This window comes from Anomaloglossus baeobatrachus, chromosome 11 (assembly GCF_048569485.1).
Source record: "Anomaloglossus baeobatrachus isolate aAnoBae1 chromosome 11, aAnoBae1.hap1, whole genome shotgun sequence".
In the NCBI taxonomy this organism is placed as follows: domain Eukaryota; kingdom Metazoa; phylum Chordata; class Amphibia; order Anura; family Aromobatidae; genus Anomaloglossus; species Anomaloglossus baeobatrachus.
Window position 1 is genome coordinate 84,072,227 of NC_134363.1, and position 25,796 is coordinate 84,098,022.

General features: G+C 43.1%; 1 protein-coding gene across 1 annotated transcript in view; it reads left to right on the forward strand.

The window, feature by feature from the left end:
• Window positions 1–25,796, forward strand: part of LOC142255816 (C-Jun-amino-terminal kinase-interacting protein 4-like) — a 665,059-nt gene that overhangs the window by 88,280 nt on the left and 550,983 nt on the right. Inside the window, exon 2 of the mRNA XM_075327263.1 lies at window positions 13,799–13,984. Coding sequence (XP_075183378.1) covers window positions 13,799–13,984 — 186 coding nt within the window. The remainder of the gene's footprint in view (window positions 1–13,798; window positions 13,985–25,796) is intronic.

Here is a 25,796-nt window from a genome sequence, read left to right on the forward strand (position 1 = left end):
CTATGTTGCAAGGTGCAACGCTATATATATATATAATATATATATATATATATATATATATATATATATATATATAATGCATGTACGCACAACATATAGTACTGTTACTTTTGTTATGTATATGTAACAATATTTCTGTGGTAATGTGATCTTTTGATGTAAAGTTTTGGTTACATATCTATTTGTGCTTTTCTTAGACCATTCCCTGACAAGTAATCAGATTATATAGGCACTCACTACTATCATTTTTTTTTGAGTTTTACTGTTACACATCCCCTGATTTTCAATGGTTTGTCTTTCAGCACTCCATGGGTATAAATTGATGTACGACATTGTCTTATTCCAATCACTACCGAACATGGTTATTTTCATGGATCAACAATTTAGTGTTGATTTGTTTGTATTTTTAACAAATAAACGTAATTTTTCACTAAATTGATTCATCCTCTTTTTGTGGTTCTATACTCCTTTCCTCCAGTTTATCATCATTATAAGGAGTTGTATGCTACTCTTTATGTCCTTTGAAACTTTCATTACTACATGGCTATGACATATATATATTAGAGAGAAATATATTTTTCATGACTCTAAAAATTGTAGATTCACATTGAAGGCATCAAAACTGTGAATTAACACGTGGAATGATATACAGTCATATGAAAAAGTTTTGGGCACCCCTATTAATGTTAACTTTTTTTCTTTATAACAATTTGGGTTTTTGACACAGCTATTTCAGTTTCATATATCTAATAACTGATGGACTCTGTAATATTTCTGGATTGAAATGAGGTTTATTGTACTAACAGAAAATGTGCAATCCGCATTTAAACAAAATTTGACTGGTGCAAAAGTATGGGCACCCTTATCAATTTCTTTATTTGAACACTCCTAACTACTTTTTACAGACTTACTAAAGCATTAAATTGGTTTTGTAACCTCATTGATCTTTGAACTTCATAGCCAGGTGTATCCAATCATGAGAAAAGGTATTTAAGGTGGCCACTTGCAAGTTGTTCTCTTATTTGAATCTCCTATGAAGAGTGGCATCATGGGCTCCTCAAAACAACTCTCAAATGATCTGAAAACAAAGATTATTCAACATAGTTGTTCAGGGGAAGGATACAAAAAGTTGTCTCAGAGATTTAAACTGTCAGTTTCCACTGTGAGTAACATAGTAAGGAAATGGAAGAACACAGGTACAGTTCTTGGTAAGCCCAGAAGTGGCAGGCCAAGAAAAATATCAGAAAGGCAGAGAAGAAGAATGGTGAGAACAGTCAAGGACAATCCACAGACCACCTCCAAAAACTTGCAGCATCATCTTGCTGCAGATGGTGTCAATGTGCATCGGTCAACAATACAGTGCACGTTGCACAAGGAGAAGCTGTATGGGAGAGTGATGCGAAAGAAGCCATTTCTGCAAGCACGCCACACAGTCGCCTGAGGTATGCAAAAGCACATTTGGACAAGCCAGTTATATTTTGGATGAAGGTCCTGTGGACTGATGAAACAAAGATTGAGTTGTTTGGTCATACAAAAAGGTGTTATGCATGGAGGCAAAAAACCACAGCATTCCAAGAAAAGCACTTGCTACCCACAGTAAAATTTGGTGGAGGTTTCATCATGCTTTGGGGCTGTGTGGCCAATGCCAGCACCCGAAATCTTGTTAAAGTTGAGGGTCGCATGGATTCAACTCAGTATCAGCAGATTCTTGACAATAATGTGCAAGAATCAGTGATGAAGTTGAAGTTACGCACAGGATGGATATTTCAGAAAGACAATGATCCAAAACACCGCTCCAAATCTACTCAGGCGTTCATGCAGAGGAGCAATTACAATGTTCTGGAATGGCCATCCCAGTCCCCAGACCTGAATATCATTGAACATCTGTGGGATGATTTGAAGCGTGCTGTCCATGCTCGGCGACCATCAAACTTAACTGAACTGGAATTGTTTTGTAAACAGGATTGGTCAAATATACCTTCATCCAGGATCCAGGAACTCATTAAAAGCTACAGGAAGTGACTAGAAGCTGTTATTTTTGCAAAAGGAGGATCTACAAAATATTAATGTCACTTTTATGTTGAGGTGCCCATACTTTTGCATCGGTCACATTTTGTTTAAATGCGGGTTGCACATTTTCTGTTAGTACAATAAACCTCATTTCAATCCAGAAATATTACTTAATACATCAGTTATTAGATATATGAAACTGAAATAGCTGTTGCAAAAACCCAAATTGTTACAAAGAAAACAGGTTAACATTAATAGGGGTGCCCAAACTTTTTCATATGACTGTACTTAACAAAAAAGTGTGAAACAACTGAAAATATGTCTTATATCCTAGGTTCTTCAAAGTAGCCACCTTTTGCTTTGATTACTGCTTTGCACACCCTTAGAATTCTCTTGATTAGCTTCAAGAGGTATTCGCCAGAAATGGTTTTCACCTCACAGGTGTGCCCTGTCAGGTTTAATAAGTGGGATTTCTTGCCTCATATATGGGGTTGGTGTGACGGGGTGTACATCAGAGCAAAGAGAGACAACAGGCCGAGGATGATCCAACAGGTTTACTAACAGGAATACAGGAACAGCACACGACAAGTCCAAATAAAACAGATTCGGGGGCACCTCCCGATAATCCAAAGTGCCAGATCACAACGTAATAGTCCTTTTCAGAGTCCCAGAAATCCCACACAATCCACTGGACGGCGAGGTCTGTCCGCAGATTCAGATCTCGCTCCCTTCCTCTTCAAAAACTCAACTCCCAACTGCATTTAGAAACAGGAGTGAATTGTTTGAGCTCGTGGGCCCGCCCCTCAAGGGTAGGGGTCTATGCAATGGTTGGGCCCACTAGAAGATTCTAGAAGGTTGGCTCCGAGATGTCTACAGGTTTGTGTAGTTGGCGTTATCCACTGCTTACGAAACAATGAGAAGTTCCCCTGGCTGTGTGGACAAGAGATAATTGCATTATGGGCCCAGAGACACAGGAGATGGGGGGAAGGTATGGTTACTTACATCCCAAGACATTTCAAAGTGTTCAGTAAGTACAACCAAAGGAAAGTGACATCACATCCTGACATAGTATTACAGCAAATACAGTGAGAAGGTAAAATACATCATGACAATTCCTTCCCCTCCCAACTTGTGTACGTACTAGGGACCTCTACAGGTCGCTGGTTAAGTACACGTAGGCATGGCTGACAGGACTCAAGGCTCCTCTTGCCTGGACAGTCCATCTGCATTTTGGTGTTGGCTGCCCCTTCTATATTGTATGGTAAAGTTATAGGGCTGCAGAGCCAGGCTCCATCGCAGTAAGCGTCCATTGTCCCCAGAGACTCTGTTCAGCCAGGTGAGGGGATTGTGATCAGTAACCACAGTGAATTCCCGTCCATACAGATACTGCCGTAGTTTCTTAAGGGCCCACACTACAGCCAGACATTCCTTCTCAACAGTTGCATAGGCCACTTCTCGGTCCAGCAGTTTCCGGCTGAGATAGGCGATGGGGTGCTCGTCCCCAGCTGCATTCACCTGGCTGAGGACAGCTCCCAGTCCATAAGCAGAGGCATCCGTTTGCACAATGAATCTCCTCTTGTAGTCTGGAGCAGCCAGGACAGGATCGCAGATCAAAGCATCCTTCAGCCGGTTAAAAGCCTCATCACAGGCTGGAGTCCAGATCACCAGCCGGGGCATTGTTTTCTTGGTCAGGTCGGTAAGAGGCTTGGCCACAGTACTGAAATGAGAAACAAATTTTCGGTAATAACTGGCAGTGCCCAGAAAAGCCATAACTTGTTTCTTAGTTTGGGGTACAGGCCAGTCTCTAATAGCCTGGATTTTGGCAGGCTCAGGTCGGAGCTTCCCTCCTCCCACTCTATGTCCTAGGTACTGGACTTCCCCCATCCCCAATTGGCATTTATCAGGTCGAATAGTTAGGCCGGCTGCAAGAATCAGGTCCAAAATAATGGCTACTTGATTCAGATGTTCCTCCCATGTGTGGCTGAAGACGGCGATATCATCCAAGTAGGCACAAGCAAAGTCATCACATCCCCGGAGGATCTGATCCACCATTCTCTGGAAGGTGGCCGGGGCATTTTTCATTCCAAAAGGCATGCTTAGAAATTCATACAGACCAAAGGGGGTTATAAAAGCGGACCGTTCTCTCCCTTCATCCGTTAGAGGGATCTGCCAGTATCCCTTACTGAGATCCAAGGTAGTGACATATCGGGACCCAGCCAGTCGGTCTAGAAGTTCGTCAATACGAGGCATTGGGTAAGGATCGCTGACGGTATGGTCGTTTAGTCGCCGATAGTCCACACAAAATCGAGTACTCCCATCCTTCTTGGGTACTAACACCACAGGGGAGGCCCAAGGGCTATGGGAGGCCTGGATTACCCCAAGCTGTAACATCTCCTCCAGTTCGTGCTGCATGGTGTTTCGAACTGATTGATTCAGGTACCCGGTAAGGAGCCAGTTGTATGGGACGGATGCCCTGAGTGTCCACATGATGTTGGGTGACGGTGGTTCGACCTGGTTGGGATGAGAAAGCAGCCCGTCTCTGTTGAAGCACTTCCAGCATCTGGATTTTCTGTAAGGAGTCCAGGTAATCTCCCAGGGGAACCTGTTCCACAGTGGATGGGGCTCTCGCTGCTTCCACGAGATCAGGTAGAGAGTCCTCATCCTCTTGACCATCTTCTGAAGCCAACCGACAGCTTGCTATCATTGGAATGTTCCGGTCATGGTACTCCTTAATCATATTCACATGGACAGTCTTTTGCCTTAGCCCCTGATCATCTAAAGCAAGAAGGTAATTGGTATCATTCAGTTTTCTGAGAACCCGGAAGGGACCCTCCCATGTGGTCTGCAGTTTATTCTGCCGATGGGGAACAATCATTAAGACTTGTTGTCCTTCTACAAACTCCCGATAGCGTGCGTTACGGTCATACCATGTCTTCTGTCTGGTTTGAGCCATACGCAAATGACTCTGTGCAAAACTAGCAAGTTGGGCCAAGGTTTCTCGCAGCTTTAGGACATAAGGGACAACAGGGGTTCCTGTATCTTCAACTTGCCCCTCCCAGTATTCCTTGAGCAGGGTTAAGGGTCCTCGGACCTTTCTTCCATAGAGTAGTTCAAAGGGGGAGAACCCAGTGGACTCCTGGGGAACTTCCCGATAGGCAAACAAGAGATGGGGTAGGTACTTCTCCCAGTCTGAATCTCGGTCCGTGAAGGCCCTCAGCATATTCTTCAGAGTGCCGTTGAATCGTTCACAAAGTCCATTTGTTTGGGGATGATACGGGGTCGTTCGGATCGCTCGTACTCCACAGGTGCGCCACAGACACTGGACCAACTCTGACATAAACTGGGAGCCTTGGTCCGACAAGATCTCACTGGGGAATCCTACTCTGGTAAAAATAATAACCAAGGCCTCGGCCACCTTGGCTGCAGAGATACTTGACAAGGCCACGGCTTCTGGATATCGGGTGGCGTAGTCCACAACAGTGAGAATGTACTGCTTTCCAGATTTACTTGGTTTAGCCAGAGGTCCAATGATATCAACAGCTACTCTTTGAAAGGGTTCTTCTATTATAGGGAGCGGTTGCAGGGGTGCCTTTGGGTGATCTCCGGGTCGCCCTCTACGCTGACATATGTCACAAGTTCGGCAGAAATGCGCCACTGCTTGGGAAATCCCCGGCCAATAAAAAGTTTGAGTCAATCGTCTCTCGGTGCGGGTTTTGCCTTGATGGCCAGCCGTAGGAATGTCATGAGCCAGGTGTATCTAGGGAGTCGGCATTGGCAACCCGATACAGAAGTCCATTTTCTCTGATAATTCTTTCTCCGTTTTCCCCTAGCTGCCCTATTTCAGCCCGAGTTCTAAAACTAGCAAGGGTGGGGTCAGTCTCTACTTCTTGTCTAAACTGAACTTTATCCCAAGTAACATTCATATTATCCCCACAAGAAGAATCACTCACCGGCTGTAATGGCAGTTCTGGTGGCCTCAGTTCCATGGATGGGTTGTACACGTCCACATGGGCTGCTCTCTTGGCTTGACTTCTGGTTACCGCACCGACAAAGTGGCAATGAAGATTCACCACATCATTTCCTAGATGAACGTCTGCAGGGAGGCCGCTCATCACACCGACCACACATTGTTTTGCCCCAAAGCCATAATCCAGGGTCACACGCGCTCTTGGAATATATCTCTGGGTACCTCCTGCCAGTTCAATGGCAATTCCTGGTCCCTTTTGAATTGCTTGTGGTTGAATTACTCGGGGATCGGCTATGGTGAGGAAAGCCCCAGTGTCACGGAAGCCAACAACTTTTTGGCCATCCAGCACGACCTCCTGTAGATGTTTGTCCTGAAGATCAGAAGAACAGGTGGCTGGAGCCCGCACCCCATAGACTCCGGGTAGGGGAGCCAGGATATCTGAGTCACTTGGCAAGTCATCAGGCACAGAATCCAGCTCTTCTCCTGGTGAAGGTGTCTGTAGGTAATGAACAGGCAAAGGCGGTCTGTAGCTGTTCTGTCTACGAACACCTGGACATTGGAATTGCATGTGCCCAGGCTGCCCACATCCATAACATCTGCGCTCTGGGATTCTTCCTCCGCGTCGTATTCCCAAAGGTGGAGCATGAGTAATGCGAGGCACAGTCACACGAAGGTCCCCATGAGTTGACGGTCTAGGGTGATGGTGAACATTGGGGCCAGAAGGACCAGGGGCCACCAGCGTTGGGGGGGTTGGTGTTTTTTTTCTCACTGGGTAGTAGTTTTTTCCACTGAGGCTTGATGGTGAGAGCCTCATCAGCTAGAGCTGCAGCTTCCTCCACAGTGGCTGGTCTCCTTTCACGCACCCATTCCCGGATCTCAGCGGGGCACTTGAAGTAAAACTGCTCTTTTAGGAGGACCTGGAGGACGGTCTCCAAGGTTAAGGCCTCCTCTGCCTCCAACCAACGATGCCACAGATGTTTGAGTTTGTGGGCATACATCTTGAAGGACACTTCCTCATCACATGCTAGAGTACGGAACTGAGTCCTGTAAGTGTCTGGCGTTACAGCATAATGTTCTAGAATAGTCTGTTTAATATCCGCATACTCACAGTTCCACCGAGGGTCCATAGCTCTATAGGCTGCAGCAGCTCCACCCTCTAAGAGCCCAACCAGATGCCGGACGCGCTCCCTTTCTGGGACTTCCATTAATCGACACTGATGCTCAAAGTCCTGGAAGAAGCCCTCAATGTCACCAGCAGCCTCATTAAACTGCTTGAAGTCTTTGCGGGACACTCTGGGAAGTTCCCTCATGATGGGTGCTGGGGTTACAGTCTGTCTGGAACCTCTCGCGGCTTCCACAGCGAGCTGCTTATCCAGCAATGCCATCTCCTCCATCCTGCGCTCCTTCTCTTCAGCTCCACGCATGGCCTCCCTCTTATCTTCTATGGTGGCCTCATCTCCAAGCAGTGCCATCTTTTCCTTGTACCACACAACCCATTGACTTTTTTGGGTATTCACCTCCGGCTCCCGTCTTTGCTCCCCTTGCTGTGGAAATTGTTCCTCGGTGCCATCTTGCAGGCAAGCGTGTTCCAATGCCTCAATTAGTTGCTCCTTAGAGAGTCCTTTGTAGCCGACACCTAATTCACGGGCCTTTGTTTGTAGACTCGCCACAGTCCAGTTCCTGTATCCTGAGGTTCTGGTTTCAGACGTCGATTGGCTGTTGTCCTCCATTTCTTCTGCTCTGATCCCACCGCTGCCACCAGTTTGTGACGGGGTGTACATCAGAGCAAAGAGAGACAACAGGCCGAGGATGATCCAACAGGTTTACTAACAGGAATACAGGAACAGCACACGACAAGTCCAAATAAAACAGATTCGGGGGCACCTCCCGATAATCCAAAGTGCCAGATCACAACGTAATAGTCCCAGAAATCCCACACAATCCACTGGACGGCGAGGTCTGTCCGCAGATTCAGATCTCGCTCCCTTCCTCTTCAAAAACTCAACTCCCAACTGCATTTAGAAACAGGAGTGAATTGTTTGAGCTCGTGGGCCCGCCCCTCAAGGGTAGGGGTCTATGCAATGGTTGGGCCCACTAGAAGATTCTAGAAGGTTGGCTCCGAGATGTCTACAGGTTTGTGTAGTTGGCGTTATCCACTGCTTACGAAACAATGAGAAGTTCCCCTGGCTGTGTGGACAAGAGATAATTGCATTATGGGCCCAGAGACACAGGAGATGGGGGGAAGGTATGGTTACTTACATCCCAAGACATTTCAAAGTGTTCAGTAAGTACAACCAAAGGAAAGTGACATCACATCCTGACATAGTATTACAGCAAATACAGTGAGAAGGTAAAATACATCATGACAGTTGGGACCATCAGTTTTGTTGTACAGAGGTTTGGTGGATACACCGCTAATAGTCTTACTGAATAGACTGTTAGCTTCTTTTTTCTTGCTATAATACAAATTCTAAGTAAAGAAAAACGAGTGGCCATCATTACTTTAAGAAATGAAGGTCAGTCAGTCCGAAAAATTGGGAAAGCTTTGAAAGTGTCCGCAAGCGCAGTGGCAAAAACCATCAAACGCTACAAAGAAACTGGCTCACATGAGGACCGCCCCAGGAAAGGAAGACCAAGAGTCATCTCTGCTGTGGAGGATAAGTTTATCCAAGTCACCAGCCTCAGAAATTGCAGGTTAACAGCAGCTCAGATTAGAGACCAGGTCAATACCACACAGCGTTCTAGCAGCAGACACATCTCTAGAACAACTGAGGATACTTTGTGCAGCAGGCCTTCATGGTAAAATAGCTGCTAGGAAACCACTGCTAAGGACAGGCAACAAGGAGAAGAGACTTGTTTGGGCTAAATATCACAAGGAATGGACATTAGACCAGTGGAAATCTGTGCTTTTGGTCTGATGAGTCTAAATTTGAGATCTTTGGATCCAACCACCGTGTCTTTGTGCGACGCAGAAGAGGTGAACGGATGGACTCTATATGCTGAACGGATGCACTTTACATGCCTGGTTCCCACCGTGAAGCATGGAGGAGGAGGTGTGATGGTGTGGGGGTGCTTAGCTGGTGACACTGTTGGGAATTTATACAAAATTGAAGGCATACTGAACCAGCATGGTACCACAGCATCTGGCAGCGGCATGCTATTCCATCCGATTTGCGTTTAGTTGGACCAACATTTATTTTTCAACAGGACAATGATCCCAAACACACCACCAGGCTGTGTAAGGGCTATTTGACTAAGAAGGAGAGTGATTGGGTGCTACGCCACATGACCTGGCCTCCAGTTACCATACCTGAACCCAATCGAGATAGTTTGGGGTGAGCTGGATCGCAGAGTGAAGGCAAAAGGGCCAACAAGTGCTAAGCATCTCTGGGAACTCCTTCAAGACTGTTGGAAGACCATTTCCGGTGACTACCTCTTGAAGCTAATCAAGAGAATGCCAAGAGTATGTAAAGCAGTAATCAAAGCAAAAGGTGGCTACTTTGAAGAACCTAGAATCTAAGACATATTTTCAGTTGTTTCACACTTTTTTGTTAAGTATTTCATTCCACATGTGTTAATTCATATTTTTGATGCCTTCAATGGGAACCAGGCATGTAGAGTCCATTCGTTCACCTTTTCTGCGTCGCACAAAGACGCGGTGGTTGGATCCAAAGATCTCAAATTTAGACTCCTCATCCAAGCACAGATTTCCACTGGTCTAATGTCCATTCATTGTTATATTTAGCCCAAACAAGTCTCTTCTCCTTGTTGCCTGTCCTTATCAGTGCTTTCCTAGCAGTTACCATAAAGGCCTGCTGCACAAAGTCTCCTCTTAACAGTTGTTCTTGAGATGTGTCTGCTGCTAGAACTCTGTTTGGCATTGACCTGGTCTCTAATCTGAGCTGCTGTTAACCTGCGATTTCTGAGGCTGGTGACTTGGATAAACTTATCCTCCGCAGCATACGTGACTCTTGGTCTTCCTTTCTTGGGGCGGTCCTCATGTGAGCCAGTTTCTTTGTAGCGTTTTGATGGTTTTTGCCACTGCACTTGGGGACACATTCAAAGTTTTCCCAATTTTTCGGACTGACTGACCTTCATTTCTTAAAGTAATGATGGCCACTCGTTTTTCTTTACTTAGCTGCTTTTTTCTTGCCATAATATAAATTCTAAAAGTCTATTCAGTAGGACTATCAGCTGTGTATCCACCAGACTTCTGCACAACACAACTGATGGTCCCAACCCCATTTATAAGGCAAGAAATCCCACTTATTAAACCTGACAGGGCACACCTGTGAAGTGAAAACCATTTCCGGTGACTACCTCTTGAAGCTAATCAAGAGAATACCAAGAGTGTGCAAAGCAGTAATCAAAGGAAAAGGTGGCTACTTTGAAGAACCTAGAATATAAAATATAAGACATATTTTCAGTTGTTTCACACTTTTTTGTTAAGTATATCATTCCACATGTGTTACTTCATAGTTTTGATACCTCCAATTTGAATCTACAATTTTCAGAGTCATGAAAATAAAGAAAACTTTGAGTGAGGTGTGTTTAAAATTTTTGGTGTGTGTGTGTGTGTGTATATATGTATGTATGTGTGTGTATATATATATATATATATATATATATATATATATATATATATAATATATGTATATATAAAAATACGGTATATTATATTATGTATGTATGCTGTGCATATGTGTGTATATTTTATATTTAAATATACAACTGTGTTTTTCTTGTTTTATACATGGATTTATAAACCTTGCATTTCCTTGTTTTTTTTTTCCTTTTGATTTTTAATTGACATGCTTTGATTGCAAATGTGTGTGGTGTTTCCTGTCTATATAAGATGGGGCAATGTTGTTCATGTCTTATAATATTTTTCGGATTATAAGACGTACTTTTCCTCCCAAAAATTTGGGAGCAAAATGAGGGGTGCATCTTAAAATCCGAATGTAGCTTACAGCGGTGGTGGAGAATGTGCGCTGTGCTTGCTGCAGTGAGCGCTGTATGGAGCAGGCCAGTGCAGGGCTATGCTGGCTGCGGTGGGTGAGATGCCCTGTCGGCGGTTCCGTGCTGTGCTGGCTGTGGCGGGTGAGATGCTCTGTCGGCGGTGCGGGGCTGTGTTGACTGTGGCACGTGAGCTGCTCTGCGGGCAGTGCGGGGCTGTGCTTGCGAGGGTGAGGTGCTCTGTCAGCGGTATAAACTGTGTTGGCTGCGGCATGTGAGATGCTGTGAGAGCAGCCGGCCACACAGCAGCCAGCACAGTCGGACACACAGCACAGCCAGCCACACCGCAGCCAGTATTGCCAGACTCCAGCACCCCCCCGTGGTAAGACACCACTGGAGTATAAGGCGCCCCCCCCCTTTTTTTTTTATTTCTATGTTTGTTGTGCGTCTTATAATCCAGTGCGTCTTATGAAACGAAAAATGCGGTATGCACCTGAAGGGGGCAAATCCTCTCCAAAACGAAAAGTGACGTTTTTTATGAAATAAAACTTTTTTTATTTACTTCTTTTATCAGTTTACACCTGTAGAGCAGCGCAAGACCATATGCCCAGTTTTTTTTTACCTTTTTCTTCCAATACTGTTACGAGGCACTTTTATTTGCTTTATACTTTTATTCTCTCTATTAATGAAGGTTTTTTTCTTTTGTTATTACATATTTAAATTGGGCCATGGGGCCATATGTAATGTAAGAGCAGTAAAAAGCATATTTATTGAGTAGAGAGCTGTGGAAAAGAAGCGCAATAGGGTTTTACCCCAATAACACAGGGGGTAAAGACAGGGAGCAGTAATACTCACCAAATGAAGTTGTGAAAGTCACAACTACTATATAGGCATGGAAAACTGGGATCACGGCAGCAGTAACCCAAACGGCAGATAACCGAGAACAATAGAAGAAAATCGGGTTTTTATCAGCCGCGCCAATGATCACTTCTCAGGTATTCAGATTAATGGATCTTTTATTTTGCACAGGTCTACGCGTTTCTGGAGTCTCAGCTCCCTTCCTCAGGACCATCAGGCATAAGAACACATCAAATCTACCATAATGGAGACGAACACAGTTTAAATACATTTGATGACCTCACAGGCCCGCCCCTGATAAAAAAAAACGGCGGGAAAAGGGTGCATTGCAGTGAAGCATGACACAATACAATTAGTTCCATGAATGATGTGAAAAATAAAGTCAATTATAGTAGACATGACCCACATCTCAAATCGTGATGTAATAAATTAATCGAAAATGAAAAACAATAGAACATATATATGTGTGTAATCATGATTATCTCGCTCTCAAAAAAAAAAATTGTATACATCTGTGCAAGAAGGACATATGAAATGAGGCTCATTTCATATGTCCTTCTTGCACAGATGTATATAATTTTTTTTTTTTGAGAGAGATAATCATGATTACACATATATATGTTCTATTGTTTTTCATTTTTGATTAATTTATTACATCACGATTTGAGATGTGGGTCATGTCTACTATAATTGACTTTATTTTTCACATCATTCATGGAACTAATTGTTTTGTGTCATGCTTCACTGCAATGCACCCTTTTCCCGCCGTTTTTTTTTATCAGGGGCGGGCCTGTGAGGTCATCAAATGTATTTAAACTGTGTTCGTCTCCATTATGGTAGATTTGATGTGTTCTTATGCCTGATGGTCCTGAGGAAGGGAGCTGAGACTCCAGAAACGCGTAGACCTGTGCAAAATAAAAGATCCATTAATCTGAATACCTGAGAAGTGATCATTGGCGCGGCTGATAAAAACCCGATTTTCTTCTATTGTTCTCTATTACATATTTATTATAAGATCTATTAATTAAAATGTACTTTGTTTGTGGGACCATCCCTTTAAGTTTTGTTTCTATATTAAAAAGTTGATCATATATAATAAGAAAAAAACTTCCTTAATTCTAGACATTTTTGTAATAAATATCAAGGTTGCCCTGCGACTCTGTCCAAGCTTTCTTTTTTGCCCTCTGTGTATCTGAGTTGGACCTACCTGCTTAGGTATACATTCCCATGACGAGCTTTTGCTTAGTTATTGATGCTTGTTTTTGCTGTGTCAAAAAATACTGTCTTCCAGTTCTAGCAAAGTGGATGGCTCCTGCCCACTGTGCTTCTTTTTATGCTGCATAAACTGTGCTGCGGTGCGGGTTTACAAACGGCAACATCAATTTCTCTTCTGGGTACTTTAAGTTTTCTGTGCAGATTCTCCCTGTAGATGTGGAATATCTGCAGGTAAAAAAAACAAAAACGCACTTGCATTTTTAGTGCGTTTCCATGGCAGAAACGCATGTAATCTGCTCCTAAAAAGCCAAATACCTGGAAGTTTAAACAAAAACAAAGCCTCTTTTTTTGAAAGCATGACACAAAAAAATGAAGAGCCAAAAACCCAATAAAAACACATGTTAAAATAAGTAATGAAAAAACACCTTTTCTAAATAATAGCTATATAAATGCTACAGACATTTTTGCAACCTCATTGTGGGACACCGCTTTAGGTAGCAGGGAGAAGCCGCAGGCGACCGTCCCTTAGGACTAGTCATCTGATCTGCATGATTCCAGGTCAGCTTTAATTTGTAAGGTTTCCCTGAAATGTGGAGCTAATGCCCTATTCCAGCTGGCCTTGGTTCAGGGAATATTAGGCAGCTGTCGGGTTTTCCCTTATTCTCTATAGTGGGGCTAGACCTCATCTTGAAAAAATTAATTATCTGATCAGACTTCTATGTTTTAATGTGTTTGTGCTCTGCCAATAAAAACTACTTGTATTCATTTTTTTCCATTGTTAATCTTTTTCAGAGATGTATAGAAATGGAAGATGGTATTGAACAAGAACGAAAACTTTTTAAAACAAATTTTGTAAATATAGAAGCTCAAACCAAGAACATGGAGATGAAAGCCCGAAGCTATGCAGATCAAAGTGAGTGCACTGTACGGTCAGCTCAGCAGGTTATAGAGCAGGAGGGGCTGAGCTGCCTCTATAGGGTTCTGGACTGAAAAAAATAAATCACTCACTGATATTGTCCTATCACAGTCATTGTGAGAAGTCTGCTCTTTTTTTTTTCCATTGATCTGAGCCTTCCACTGCTAGTTTGGGGATGGCAGGTGGTGGTAACTGGAGTCCCAACAATTTCTCCTACCCTGGTCATTTCTTAAAGTGAACCTGTCATCAGAAATTTAGCTATAAAGCTAAAAGTTCCCCCCTCTGCAGCTCCTGGGCTGCATTCTAGGAAGCTTCCTATAGTTCTTGTGGCCCCTTTTATACCAAAATAAACACTTTGTAAACTTGTACCTTTTTCTTATGCAAATTTCGTAAATCTTCCATGGGGGCGGGCTGCCTGGGGTCCATTGCTGTCCTCCTGCCGATTTACGCCGCCCCCGAACGCTGAATTTCAAAGCTCAGGACGCCGCCCCTGGGTGCCCGTGGTCCCGCGCATGCGCTGTTCCACTGTAGCGGTGCCATGCACTGTGTGCACGTGTGACCGCTGGTGACTCTTAGCGCGGGCACGAGATTATGGGCGGCGCTGTGAGTGTCATCAGCAAGTGCCGCCCAGAACCTCGTGACCGCACTTTCCCCTATTACTCCAGCGTTCTGGCCAGCGAGCGCTTGCGCATATGACCGGACGTCACCTCTTTCCCATCCTGCTCAGCAGCAGGTGACGTCCGGTCATCTGGCCAGCGAGCGCTTGCGCATAACGCTGGAGTAATAGGGAAAAGTGCGGTCACGAGGTTATGGGCGGCACTTGCTGATGACACTCACAGCGCCGCCCATAACCTCGTGCCCGCGCAAAGCGTCACCAGCGGTCACACGTGCACACAGTGCACGGCACCGCTACAGTGGAACAGCGCATGCGCGGGACCACGGGCACCCAGGGGCGGCGTCCTGAGCTTTGAAATTCAGCGTTCGGGGGCGGCGTAAATCGGCAGGAGGACAGCAACGGACCCCAGGCAGCCCGCCCCCATGGAAGATTTACGAAATTTGCATAAGAAAAAGGTACAAGTTTACAAAGTGTTTATTTTGGTATAAAAGGGGCCACAAGAACTATAGGAAGCTTCCTAGAATGCAGCCCAGGAGCTGCAGAGGGGGGAACTTTTAGCTTTATAGCTAAATTTCTGATGACAGGTTCCCTTTAAATCCAAAGAAGCAGATTGCGGGATATAGCATCAGTATTTTTCCTTTCAATGCTCAGGTACTTTCTCTGGGCCCAATCATGAATGTATTAAATCCTCATTACCACCATGTAACACCCTAGTACTAAAAAAAAAACAAAACCTAGATGATCAGTGTTGGTTGTGTGTGTGCATATGTGTATATCTGTGGGTGCTCAGCCTGATGAATAAATGGGTATTCCCATCTTCAATATCCTATCCCAATATGTAGTAGATGTAGTAATAATAATATTAGCAAATACCTCCAATTAGAAATGTAAGAACAACAAAACCAGGACCAGCTTTCACCCTTGTAAGTGACGTTTCACTGTAGCCTTTTGTTACTTTGTGCTCTTTAGCATATTAAGTTGTCTTGTGCATTTTGGCTATACTGGCAAATTCTCATATCATGTATTAATTGCTGCTATCATACTTTTTAATTAAATTTCGCTAGCAATTAATCCGCCCAGCATTGTCTGGATACTACCTGGTTTGGCACGCAGCACTTTTTTGTATTATAGGTTTTTTTGTCAGCACATTGCACTTTACTTGAACCATTTATAATTATTAATTTTTCTTAAATTTTTGCTCATCTTATTACTAGCACTTTACTATAACAAAATAAAGTATTGTTATTTACAATATTTTACACTGTCCTCTTACAACTATTTAATATATTTATTACAGTGCAAACTAGTATATTATCCACTCTTTATATGTTATTTCATGCTCTCCTCTATGCAGTGACCGTCATTTTTATTATCTAAATTATGCTATTCATTACTTAATGTTGCCCTTTATAAATTACCATTTGGTGCATGAAATTTGTGTATAATTATTGGGCACGATATACAAAATATATATATATATATATATATATATATATATATATATATATATATATATATATATATATATATATATATATATATATATATATATATATATATATATATATATATATATATTTTTCAAGCATTTGAATGTTATATTGGGTGTTTTCTGGTCCTAATAAACCGTTGAGCACTTTTTCAACTTTTTAACCTTTTGTAAAAAAATTTTTTATTGTATGTAATAAAGATAATCATTTTTTGCCATATAATTTGTTCTGTTTTGTTGTTATTATTATGAGTTCATGGCTCGTCATATAATTATTGAAGGGTGTTCTGTGTTGACCAATTAGAAATGTAGTATAGTTCTCCTGATGCTGTGTCTCGCACCTCATGTGCAGGGCATTGCAGCTTTTGGCATATATGGTGAAGTCCACTCATATAGTGACAGTAGTTGCTCGTGGTTTTAGCCATGGATACCTAAGCTGCACTGCCCTGTATGTGAGGTTAGAGATTCTAGCTAATCAGGAGAACTATACTACATTTCTAATTGGAGATATTTGCTAATATTATTATTACAGCTTTTACAAATTGGGACAGGATCTTGGAAATAGGCATATACAAGTGCAGCTCAATAAATTTGAATATCCTCCAAAAAGGTTAATTTATTTCAGTAACTCAATACAAAATGTGAAATGCATATATTATATAGAGTTATTACAAACAGGGTGATCTATTTCAAGTGTTTATTTCTATTCTTCAAGGTATGGAAAATGTCTTCTGCAACATGCTGTTGTAGTGCAGGCACAGCTACAGTGCTGGCCAGAAGTATTGGCACCCCTGCAATTCTGTCAGATAATACTCAGTTTCTTCTTGAAAATTATTGTAATCACAAATTCTTTGTTATTATTATCTTCATTTAATTTGTCATCAATGAGAAAAAAAAAAATATGTCAAAAAGCCAAATTGGATATAATTCCACACCAAACATAAAAAAGGGGGTGGACAAAAGTATTGGCACTGTTTAAAAAATCATGTGATGCTTCTCTAATTTGTGTAATTAACAGCACCTGTAACTTACCTGTGGCACCTAACAGGTGTTGGCAATAACTAGATCACACTTGCAGCCAGTTGACATGGATTAAAGTTGACTCAACCTCTGTCCTGTGTCCTTGTGTGTACCACATTGAGCATGGAGAAAAGAAAGAAGACCAAAGAACTGTCTGAGGACTTGAGAATCCAAATTGTGAGGAAGCATGAGCAATCTCAAGGCTACAAGTCCATCTCCAAAGACCTGAAAGTTCCTGTGTCTACAGTGCGCAGTGTCATCAAGAAGTTTAAAGCCCATGGCACTGTGGCTAACCTCCCTAGATGTGGAAGGAAAAGAAAAATTGACGAGAGATTTCAACACAAGATTGTGCGGATGGTGTATAAAGAACCTCGACTAACATCCAAACAAGTTTAAGCTGCCTTGCAGTCCGAGGGTACAACAGTGTCAACCCGTACTATCCGTCGGCGTCTGAATGAAAAGGGACTGTATGGTAGGATACCCAGGAAGACCCCACTTCTTACCCTGAGACATAAAAAAGTCAGGCTGGAGTTTGCCAAAACTTACCTGAGAGCCTAAAACGTTTTGGAAGAACGTTCTCTGGTCAGATGAGACAAAAGTAGAGCTTTTTGGGAAAAGCTATCAACATAGTTTACAGGAAAAAAAAAAGAGGCATTCAAAGAAAAGAACACTGTCCCTACAGTCAAACATGGCGGAGGTTCCCTGATGTTTTGGGGTTGCTTTGCTGCCTCTGGCACTGGACTACTTGACCGTGTGCATGGCGTTATGAAGTCTAAAGACTACCAACAAATTTTACAGCATTATGTTAGGGCCCAGTGTGAGAAAGCTGGGTCTCCCTTAGAGGTCTTCCAGCAGGACAATGACCCAAAACACACTTCAAAAAGCACTAGAAAATGGTTTGAGAGAACGCACTGGAGACTACTAAAGTGGCCAGCAATGAGTCCAGACCTGAATCCCATAGAACACCTGTGGAGAGATCTCAAAATGGCAGTTTGGAGAAGGCACCTACAAATCTTAGGGACCTGGAGCAGTTTGCCAAAGAAGAATGGTCTAAAATTCCTGCAGAGCATTGTAAGAAACTCATTGATGGTTACCGGAAGCGGTTGTTCGCAGTTATTTTGGCTAAAGGTTGTGCAACCAAGTATTAGGCTAAGGCGGGCTTTGCACACTACGACATCGCAGGTGCGATGTCGGTGAGGTCAAATTGAAAGTGACGCACATCCGGCTTCGCATGCGACATCGTAGTGTGTAAAGGCTAGATGATATGATTAACGAGCGCAAAAGCGTCGTAATCGTATCATCGGTGCAGCGTTGGCGTAATCCATAATTACGCTGACTCGACAGTCCGATGTTGTTCCTCGCTCCTGCGGCAGCACACATCGCTGTGTGTGAAGTCGCAGGAGCAAGGAACATCTCTTACCGGCGTCACCGCGGCTTCCGTAGGATATGCGGAAGGAAGGAGGTGGGCGGGATGTTTACATCCCACTCATCTCCGCCCCTCCGCTCCTACTGTCCGCCTGCCATGTGACGCCGCATGACCCGCCCCCTTAATAAGGAGGCGGGTCGCCGGCCACAGCGACGTCGCAGGGCGGGTGAGTCCATGTGAAGCTGCCGCAGCGATAATGTTCGCTACGGCAGCTATCACAAGGATATCGGAGCTGCGACGGGGGCGGGGACTATCGCGCTCGGTATCGCAGCATCGGCTTGCGATGTCGCAGCATGCAAAGTACCCCTAAGGGTGCCAATACTTTTGTCTGGCCCATTTTTGGAGTTTTGTGTGAAATGATCAATGATTTGATTTTTGTTTCATTCTCTTTTGTGTTTTTTTCATTGCAAGCAAAATAAATGAAGATAATACCAAAGATTTTGTGATTGCAATCATTTTCAAGAAGAAACTGAGTATTCTCTGACAGCATTGCAGGGGTGCCAATACTTTTGGCCAGCACTGTATATTAGAGAATTAATGGCGACTGAGCAGCTAGTACTGGGGGACTGCAACAGCCTTCAGGTTTCGGAAAACGTCTGTATCCACCAGGTGGAAAGGCAGCATTTCCATGGCCAACATTTTAGTTATGGTTAAGTTCAACTTCTTTTAGCTTTGGCATGTGTAGGAGGAAATGATCTTTTACGTGACCAAAACTGCGTGACCGAGGGCTGGCTGCTGTGCTGAAAGAGGGTGGAGTAGGGTGAACGGGTGGAGTAGGGTGAACTGGTACACTGTGAGGGGGAGGTGTAGGCGTAGATGTAATAGTGGAGATTGAGAAACATGGTGTGTTCTATTTTAATGTCTTTCAGATTCTCTTTTGGAGTTCACATTTGGAGAGAAAAAGGTTAATAAATCTTCCTCAGGACAAATCATATATTTATATATGATTGTATATGATTTGTCCTGAGGAAGAAGCCATAAGGCTTTGAAATGCATTGACAAAGAAAATCATTCCTTCTACTTGGATCCTTTCTATGGCATCACGATTTATTACCCCTTTTCTCTCCAAATTTGAACTGCATCTCCATGTGGGTTATGCTACAGCCATATTTATGCCATTACAATGGTTGTGACGCTCACAACCATGCCAGGTGAGTCTACCTTTACAGCAGCTGTGTTTTAGGATAAGGCCGTATTTGCATTTGTCTGTTGTGAATATGTTTTCCAGTTTGGGGTTCTCTTGTGGTCAGTGCTGGCGGTGTAGTTGATGTGTGGAGCGAAAGCCACACACCTGTGGAGGACTGGCAATCAGGGTCAGATTGGGCTATTTAACTGAGTAGTTTTCTCTGGTTACTTGCCGATGGTCAATTGCTCCTGCGTGTTAAGGACATTCTGTAACCAGCTCTGCTCACTTCCAGAACTCCTCTCAGATAAGTGGTCTGTGTACCTCTGCTGTTTGTTTTCCACTTTCTTGTTGCTTTCTCTGCTTTGATACTAATGCATGATTCCTATTTTGTCTGTGTGGAGTTCATGGTGGAATGGGATCATTCCCTGCTGGGAGAGTCTGTTTACTGAGCGTCATGATTCTGCAAGGTTTGTGTTTGTCATGCTTTATATTAATTCAGTCCCTTATCTGTATTAGTGTTTTTGGATCCCAGTAACATCTGCGTGCTGGTACAGTGGGGGAGAGGTTGTGTGACCTCAGGATTTTTCCATATCAGAAGTGCTGGTATATATTAGGGTTTTTACGGCTGCAGACAGTTGCTCTTTCCTATAAAGATAGTTTATGCCTCACCTTTGCTGAATCTGTCTTTTCTGACTTTGTATTGTATTTTTCTATATCACCGTAGCCTTTACATGTGGGTGGCTAGCTATCTATCTTTGGGTACTACTCCGAGGCACATTAGCTTTCTTACATTTCTATCTGTGAGATTTAGTTCTCCGGCTTTGTCGAGGCGTCCAGGTCATCGCAGGCACGCCCCACGGCTACTGTTAGTTGTGTGTCAGGATTAGGTCTGCAGTCCATTAAGTTTCCAGCCACTTTGTTACCTTTTTTGAGATTCTGCATTTTTTGATCCTCCTCGGTCCCTGAATCATAACAATTGTCTTTTGGGGAACGTCGTGGGACAAAGCTATCGATTTATATAGGTAAGTATGGTTGACGTCTGGGCGATCAACATCCAACACCGCGGAGACACTATCACGTATTTCTCAACGCAGTGACACTAGAACAAGGCCCCCTGGGAAAATATGCAAAACAAGAATGCCGCAGAGACACCATCACATGTTTCTCAACGCTGGCAGGAAACTAGCCAGGTCTTTCACCGGGAAGGAACAACCACAGGAAGGGCAGTCTCCAGTCAAGGAAACCACCTATACCAAAACATGGTATCCATCCACAGATAGCTGTTTCGGGGTATTTGCCCCTCATCAGTGTGGCTAGTGGGAGCAATGCCTAGTAGAAGACTACATAGGTAAGGATGGTTGACCTCGGGGAGATTAACATCCAACACCGCGGAGACACTATCACGTGTTTCTCAACGCAGTAACACTAGAACAAGGCCCCCTGGGAAAATATGCAAAAAAAGCTATGGATTATGGCAGACTTTCTTAATTTTATTAAATTGGTGAGTGAGGGCTGTATTTGGGGGTTTTTTGTTCAAATATTTTTTTTTTATTTTTACTGGATTAGTAATGAGGGTGTCTGATAGATGCCCACGTATTATTAATACCATGGCTTGATGTCAACACCATTTGCTACCTCACTAAGACAACGGGAATAGCTGAGTACAGTGCCAGATTTGGCACATCCAGTAGATGCACCACCTCTGGGGCGACAGCGGGCTGCTATTTTAGGCTTGGAAGGGCCAATAAGTACTCTAAAAATATCAGCCCCAGTTGTCTCTGTCCCTTGACTGGTTTTAAAAAATGGAGGGAACCCTTCGACGTTTTTTAAAATTTTGTTCAAATAATTTAAAAAATCAGCATGGGATACCCTTTATTTTTCAAACCCAGCCAAGGTGCAGCTGGCAGCTGAGGGTTGCAGTACGCAGCTGCTTCTGTAATTGTGCTGGTTCTGAAAATTTAAGGAGATCCCACTTTTTTATTTTTTTCTAAAATTAGTCATTAATTCTGCTAAATAGCTGTACAATCTATCTAGCTAGATGTCTATCTCTATTCATCTGGCTATTCCATCTATTCTAGCTATCATTGTTCTATCATTTTTCTAGCTTTGCACATCTTTAACACATGACCCATTTATTACAGCAATATCCGTTTTTTTCTGGTACATGTCACACGGATGTCACCAATTAGTATGCATGTGAATGTGTCGCCAGTACGTGTGAAAATGGACACCACACGTATCTGAGACATGGAGGTGTGAAGGCGGCCTTAGATTAATTGAGCCTCCACATTAATCTGTTTCTCGAATAATTTTCTTAATTTCCTTTTGTGTATATTTTCTGTAGACTATACGTTCAAATATTTGATTTGATTTATATGATCTTCTATTATGTTTGCATTTTGATTGCATTGAAATACAACTGTCACGCAAAAAGAGGGAGGATAAGGAGTATTTGTTTTTAGTTTCCCTTTTACTTACCTTTTCGTTCCTATAGTCACCATATTCTAAAACATTTTATTGAAAACTTTATTGAACAGAAAAAATCTTCTAAAAAATATTGTCCAACCCCTTCGGACCTGAGAAATCTGCGTGCCTAGCCAGAAACCAGCAAAGTCTATAAGATTCACGAGATGCTGAGCGCATGTCAATTGTTGGGGCATTTTTTCCCTGCGTTTTTTAGCCCTTCTAACCATTGACTTCACAAAAAAAAAGGTATGGAAAAAAATGCACCAAAACCGCATGTTGTTTTTTGTGCGTTTTTCTGTCAAAAGGTGAAGATTTGATACAGAAATGTCTGCAGCGTGTGTACTTACCGTACTCTTTAAATTTGGGTTGGAATATTACCTTATAAGGCAGTTGACCTTCTGGATCAATACTTGATTAGACATCCAATAGTGTGCTTATTTTTCTTTTTACATTTTTTTTATATAATCTATATACTGGGTCGTCTCTCCAGCAAACAAAAGACCGCAAGTCTATTTAATGAGATAAATTGCATACGTTGAATCAAAAGTGAAGTAATTCTTGATTTGATATTGTTTACCCACATGTGAATGGTGAATCTTGTCACTCTTTATAATGCAAGTAAGGAAATGTACTTCTTTATGGAGTCTTTAAGGTTGTCATGCAGTGTAGGACTCTAAACTCGCCAAGTGTCATGGCGGCATTAGACGCTGTTCAGACCGCAGACTCTGATACTCCACACTACGCTTTCTTTGGTGCTTCTGAGTTGCACAGGCAGGCTTGGGTGACGACCAGCTACAGGTGTATCTCAATAAATTAGAATATCATCAAAAAGGTAATTAATTTCAGTAATTCAATACAAAAAGGAAACTTTTATATAGATTACAAACAGAGTGATCAATTTCAAGTGTTTTTCTGTTTAATGTTGATTATGGCATACAGCTGATGAAAACCCAAAAGTCATTCTCTCAGAAAATTAGAATAACTACCACAAAACACCTGCAAAGGCTTCCTAAATATTTTAAAATAAAAACGACCTATGTGTGATCTCGCGATCTTTTACATGGACAAAACGTGCATCAATTTCTTAGACACATGTCATTAAGAGCCAAAAAGGTTTCCTTACCACCGATCTGTATACCAAAGAGCCAAGTTGTAATACTCCTCTGTACTACAACAGTTTTCACCCACCACCAATGATAACCGTTTCACACACACAAATAATTCTCTGTCTGCCCTTTATAATAGCCTAAAGGCGGAGGATGTTAACAATGAATGCACCTCACAAATTAAAGTGCTTAGATGCATGAATTTGTCTCGCTAGCATCTGATCAACAAACCAGAATGGTCACTATTTGATAAGTCACCTGGGCAATCATCATGATGATGCAGTATTAATGCAGTATTAATATGCTGCGATGCAGTATTAATATGCTGCGATGCAGTATTAATAAGCTGTGATGCTGCGGATGTCCATACATATCTAAATGGCATGAGCCAGGAATGTAGCAGACTAATAAAACATGCTGCTACGTGCAGTGAAAACCAGTGCTGTGCTGTGATGTGCAGTCTATATACATGTGAGTGGTATGTTATGCCCTACGCGTTTCCTCAATCGATTATTTTTTTGCTGCCCTGAATCATCAGGGGCATTTGGGCAACGTATAATGTACAGCTTAGGCTGGTTTCACACTACGTCTTTTTAACATCCGTTGAAAACATTATTTTAGCGGAAATACGGATCCTGCTTTTACAGCAAATAACGTATGCAAACGCATCTGTTATTTTGCAGGATCCTGCACTGGATGTTTAGGGGATGGGCATTGGAGTCATGTGATCGGGAGTGAGGGGAACTAGACTGGGAGCCGGCTTCTGACAGCTGCAGACGCTGGTAACCAAGGTAAACATCGGCCTTGGATACCCGATATTTATCTTGGTTACGAGTGTCTGCAGCTGCTAGGAGCAGGGCTGTCTGCACACGTAACCAACGTAAACATCGGGTAACTAAGATAAGTGGTTACGCGATATTTACCTTGGTTACGAGTGTCCGCAGCTCTCAGGTGGGAGAGAGAGGAAGGGGGAGGAAGGGGGAAAGACAGAGATAGAGAGAGAGAGGGTGAGGGAGGGAGGAGGAGAGACAGACAGATCACGCGAGACTGGTTCTGGGCATGCTCAGTACTTTCTGGGCATGCTCAGTACAAAAGCAGGATCCTGTCTATCAGCATGCCAGCGTTCACCTGCGTTTGCGTGCTGTTTAGTCAGGATCCAGCAATTTGCAGTATTTGGACGCAGCTCAAAAACGCTACAAGTAGCGTTTTTGAAACATGTTAAAAAACTGCAAGTCACTGGATCCTCACTATAACGCACGCAAACGCAGGTGAACGGATGTTAACGCGAGTCCATTGCAAATGCATTGAAATGAAAACGCATTTGCACTGGATCCGTACTTCCGCTAAAATAACGTTTTCAACGGATGTTAAAAAGACGTAGTGTGAAACCAGCCTTAATAATGAATATGTACGTCATGCAACTTGATAGAACGACGGCATAAGGCTATGTGCGCACGTTGCGTACTAGCCCTGCAGAAATTTCTGCAGCGATCTGAAGAGTAGAGTTGAGCGCGGTTCGTGGTTCGTGGTTCTCCAGTTCGCGGCTCGAGTGATTTTGGGGCATGTTCTAGATCGAACTAGAACTCGAGCTTTTTGCAAAAGCTCGATAGTTCTAGAAACGTTCGAGAACGGTTCTAGCAGCCAAAAAACAGCTAAATCCTAGCTTGGTTTCTGCTGTAATAGTGTAAGTCACTCTGTGAATCAAACTATTATCACATTTCAGTGTATAGTGTGCGTGAACAGCGCCTTCAGATCACTGCTGTTTCTATAATGGCGATCGCCATTTTTTTTTTTTTTTTTTTCTTGTCTTCCTTCCCTAAGCGCGCGCGTCTTGTGGGGCGGGCCAGCATGTCAGCCAATCACAGACACACACACACCTAAGTGGACTTTGAGCCAGAGAAGCAACGGCATGTGTGATAGGATCTGCATGTCACATGTCCCTGCATTATAAAACCGGACATTTTCTTCACGAACGCCATTATCTGCCTTCTGCGTCTTTGGTGTCAGACATCAGTGTCGCAGCTCCGTCCTCCTGAGTCCTATAGCCGATACAGCTGTATGCGCTGCATACACAGCGTTAGACAGCTTAGGGAGAGCACATTCTAGCAGTCCTTTTAAGGGCTCAAAGCGGCAGGGTCAGAGAGCCATAAGTGACAGGTCCTGCAAACAGCAACAGCGTCTGTGTAGCCCAGGTCAGGGATTTCCTCCCTGCATTTCACCATTAGGAGGGAATAGAAAGGCAGGCTTCCATTCCTCTACCCAGAGCACCACAATCCTGCCACTGTACCCTCTTGTCCTCTGCACACTCCAACTCATTCTAAGTAAGCCATTATACTAGCAAACATTCAGTGTACCTAGTGGCATCCTATACGTGGCTATTGGACTTTGCTATAGTCCCACTAGTGCAAAGACATTTGCAGAGCACGTCTGCCTGCATTGCACACTACAACTTTTTTAAACTAAGCAATTTTACTAGCAAACACTCAGTGTACCTAGTGGCATCCTATACGTGGCTATTGGACTTTGCTATAGTCCCACTAGTGCAAAGACATTTGCAGAGCACGTCTGCCTGCATTGCACACTACAACTTTTTTAAACTAAGCAATTTTACTAGCAAACACTCAG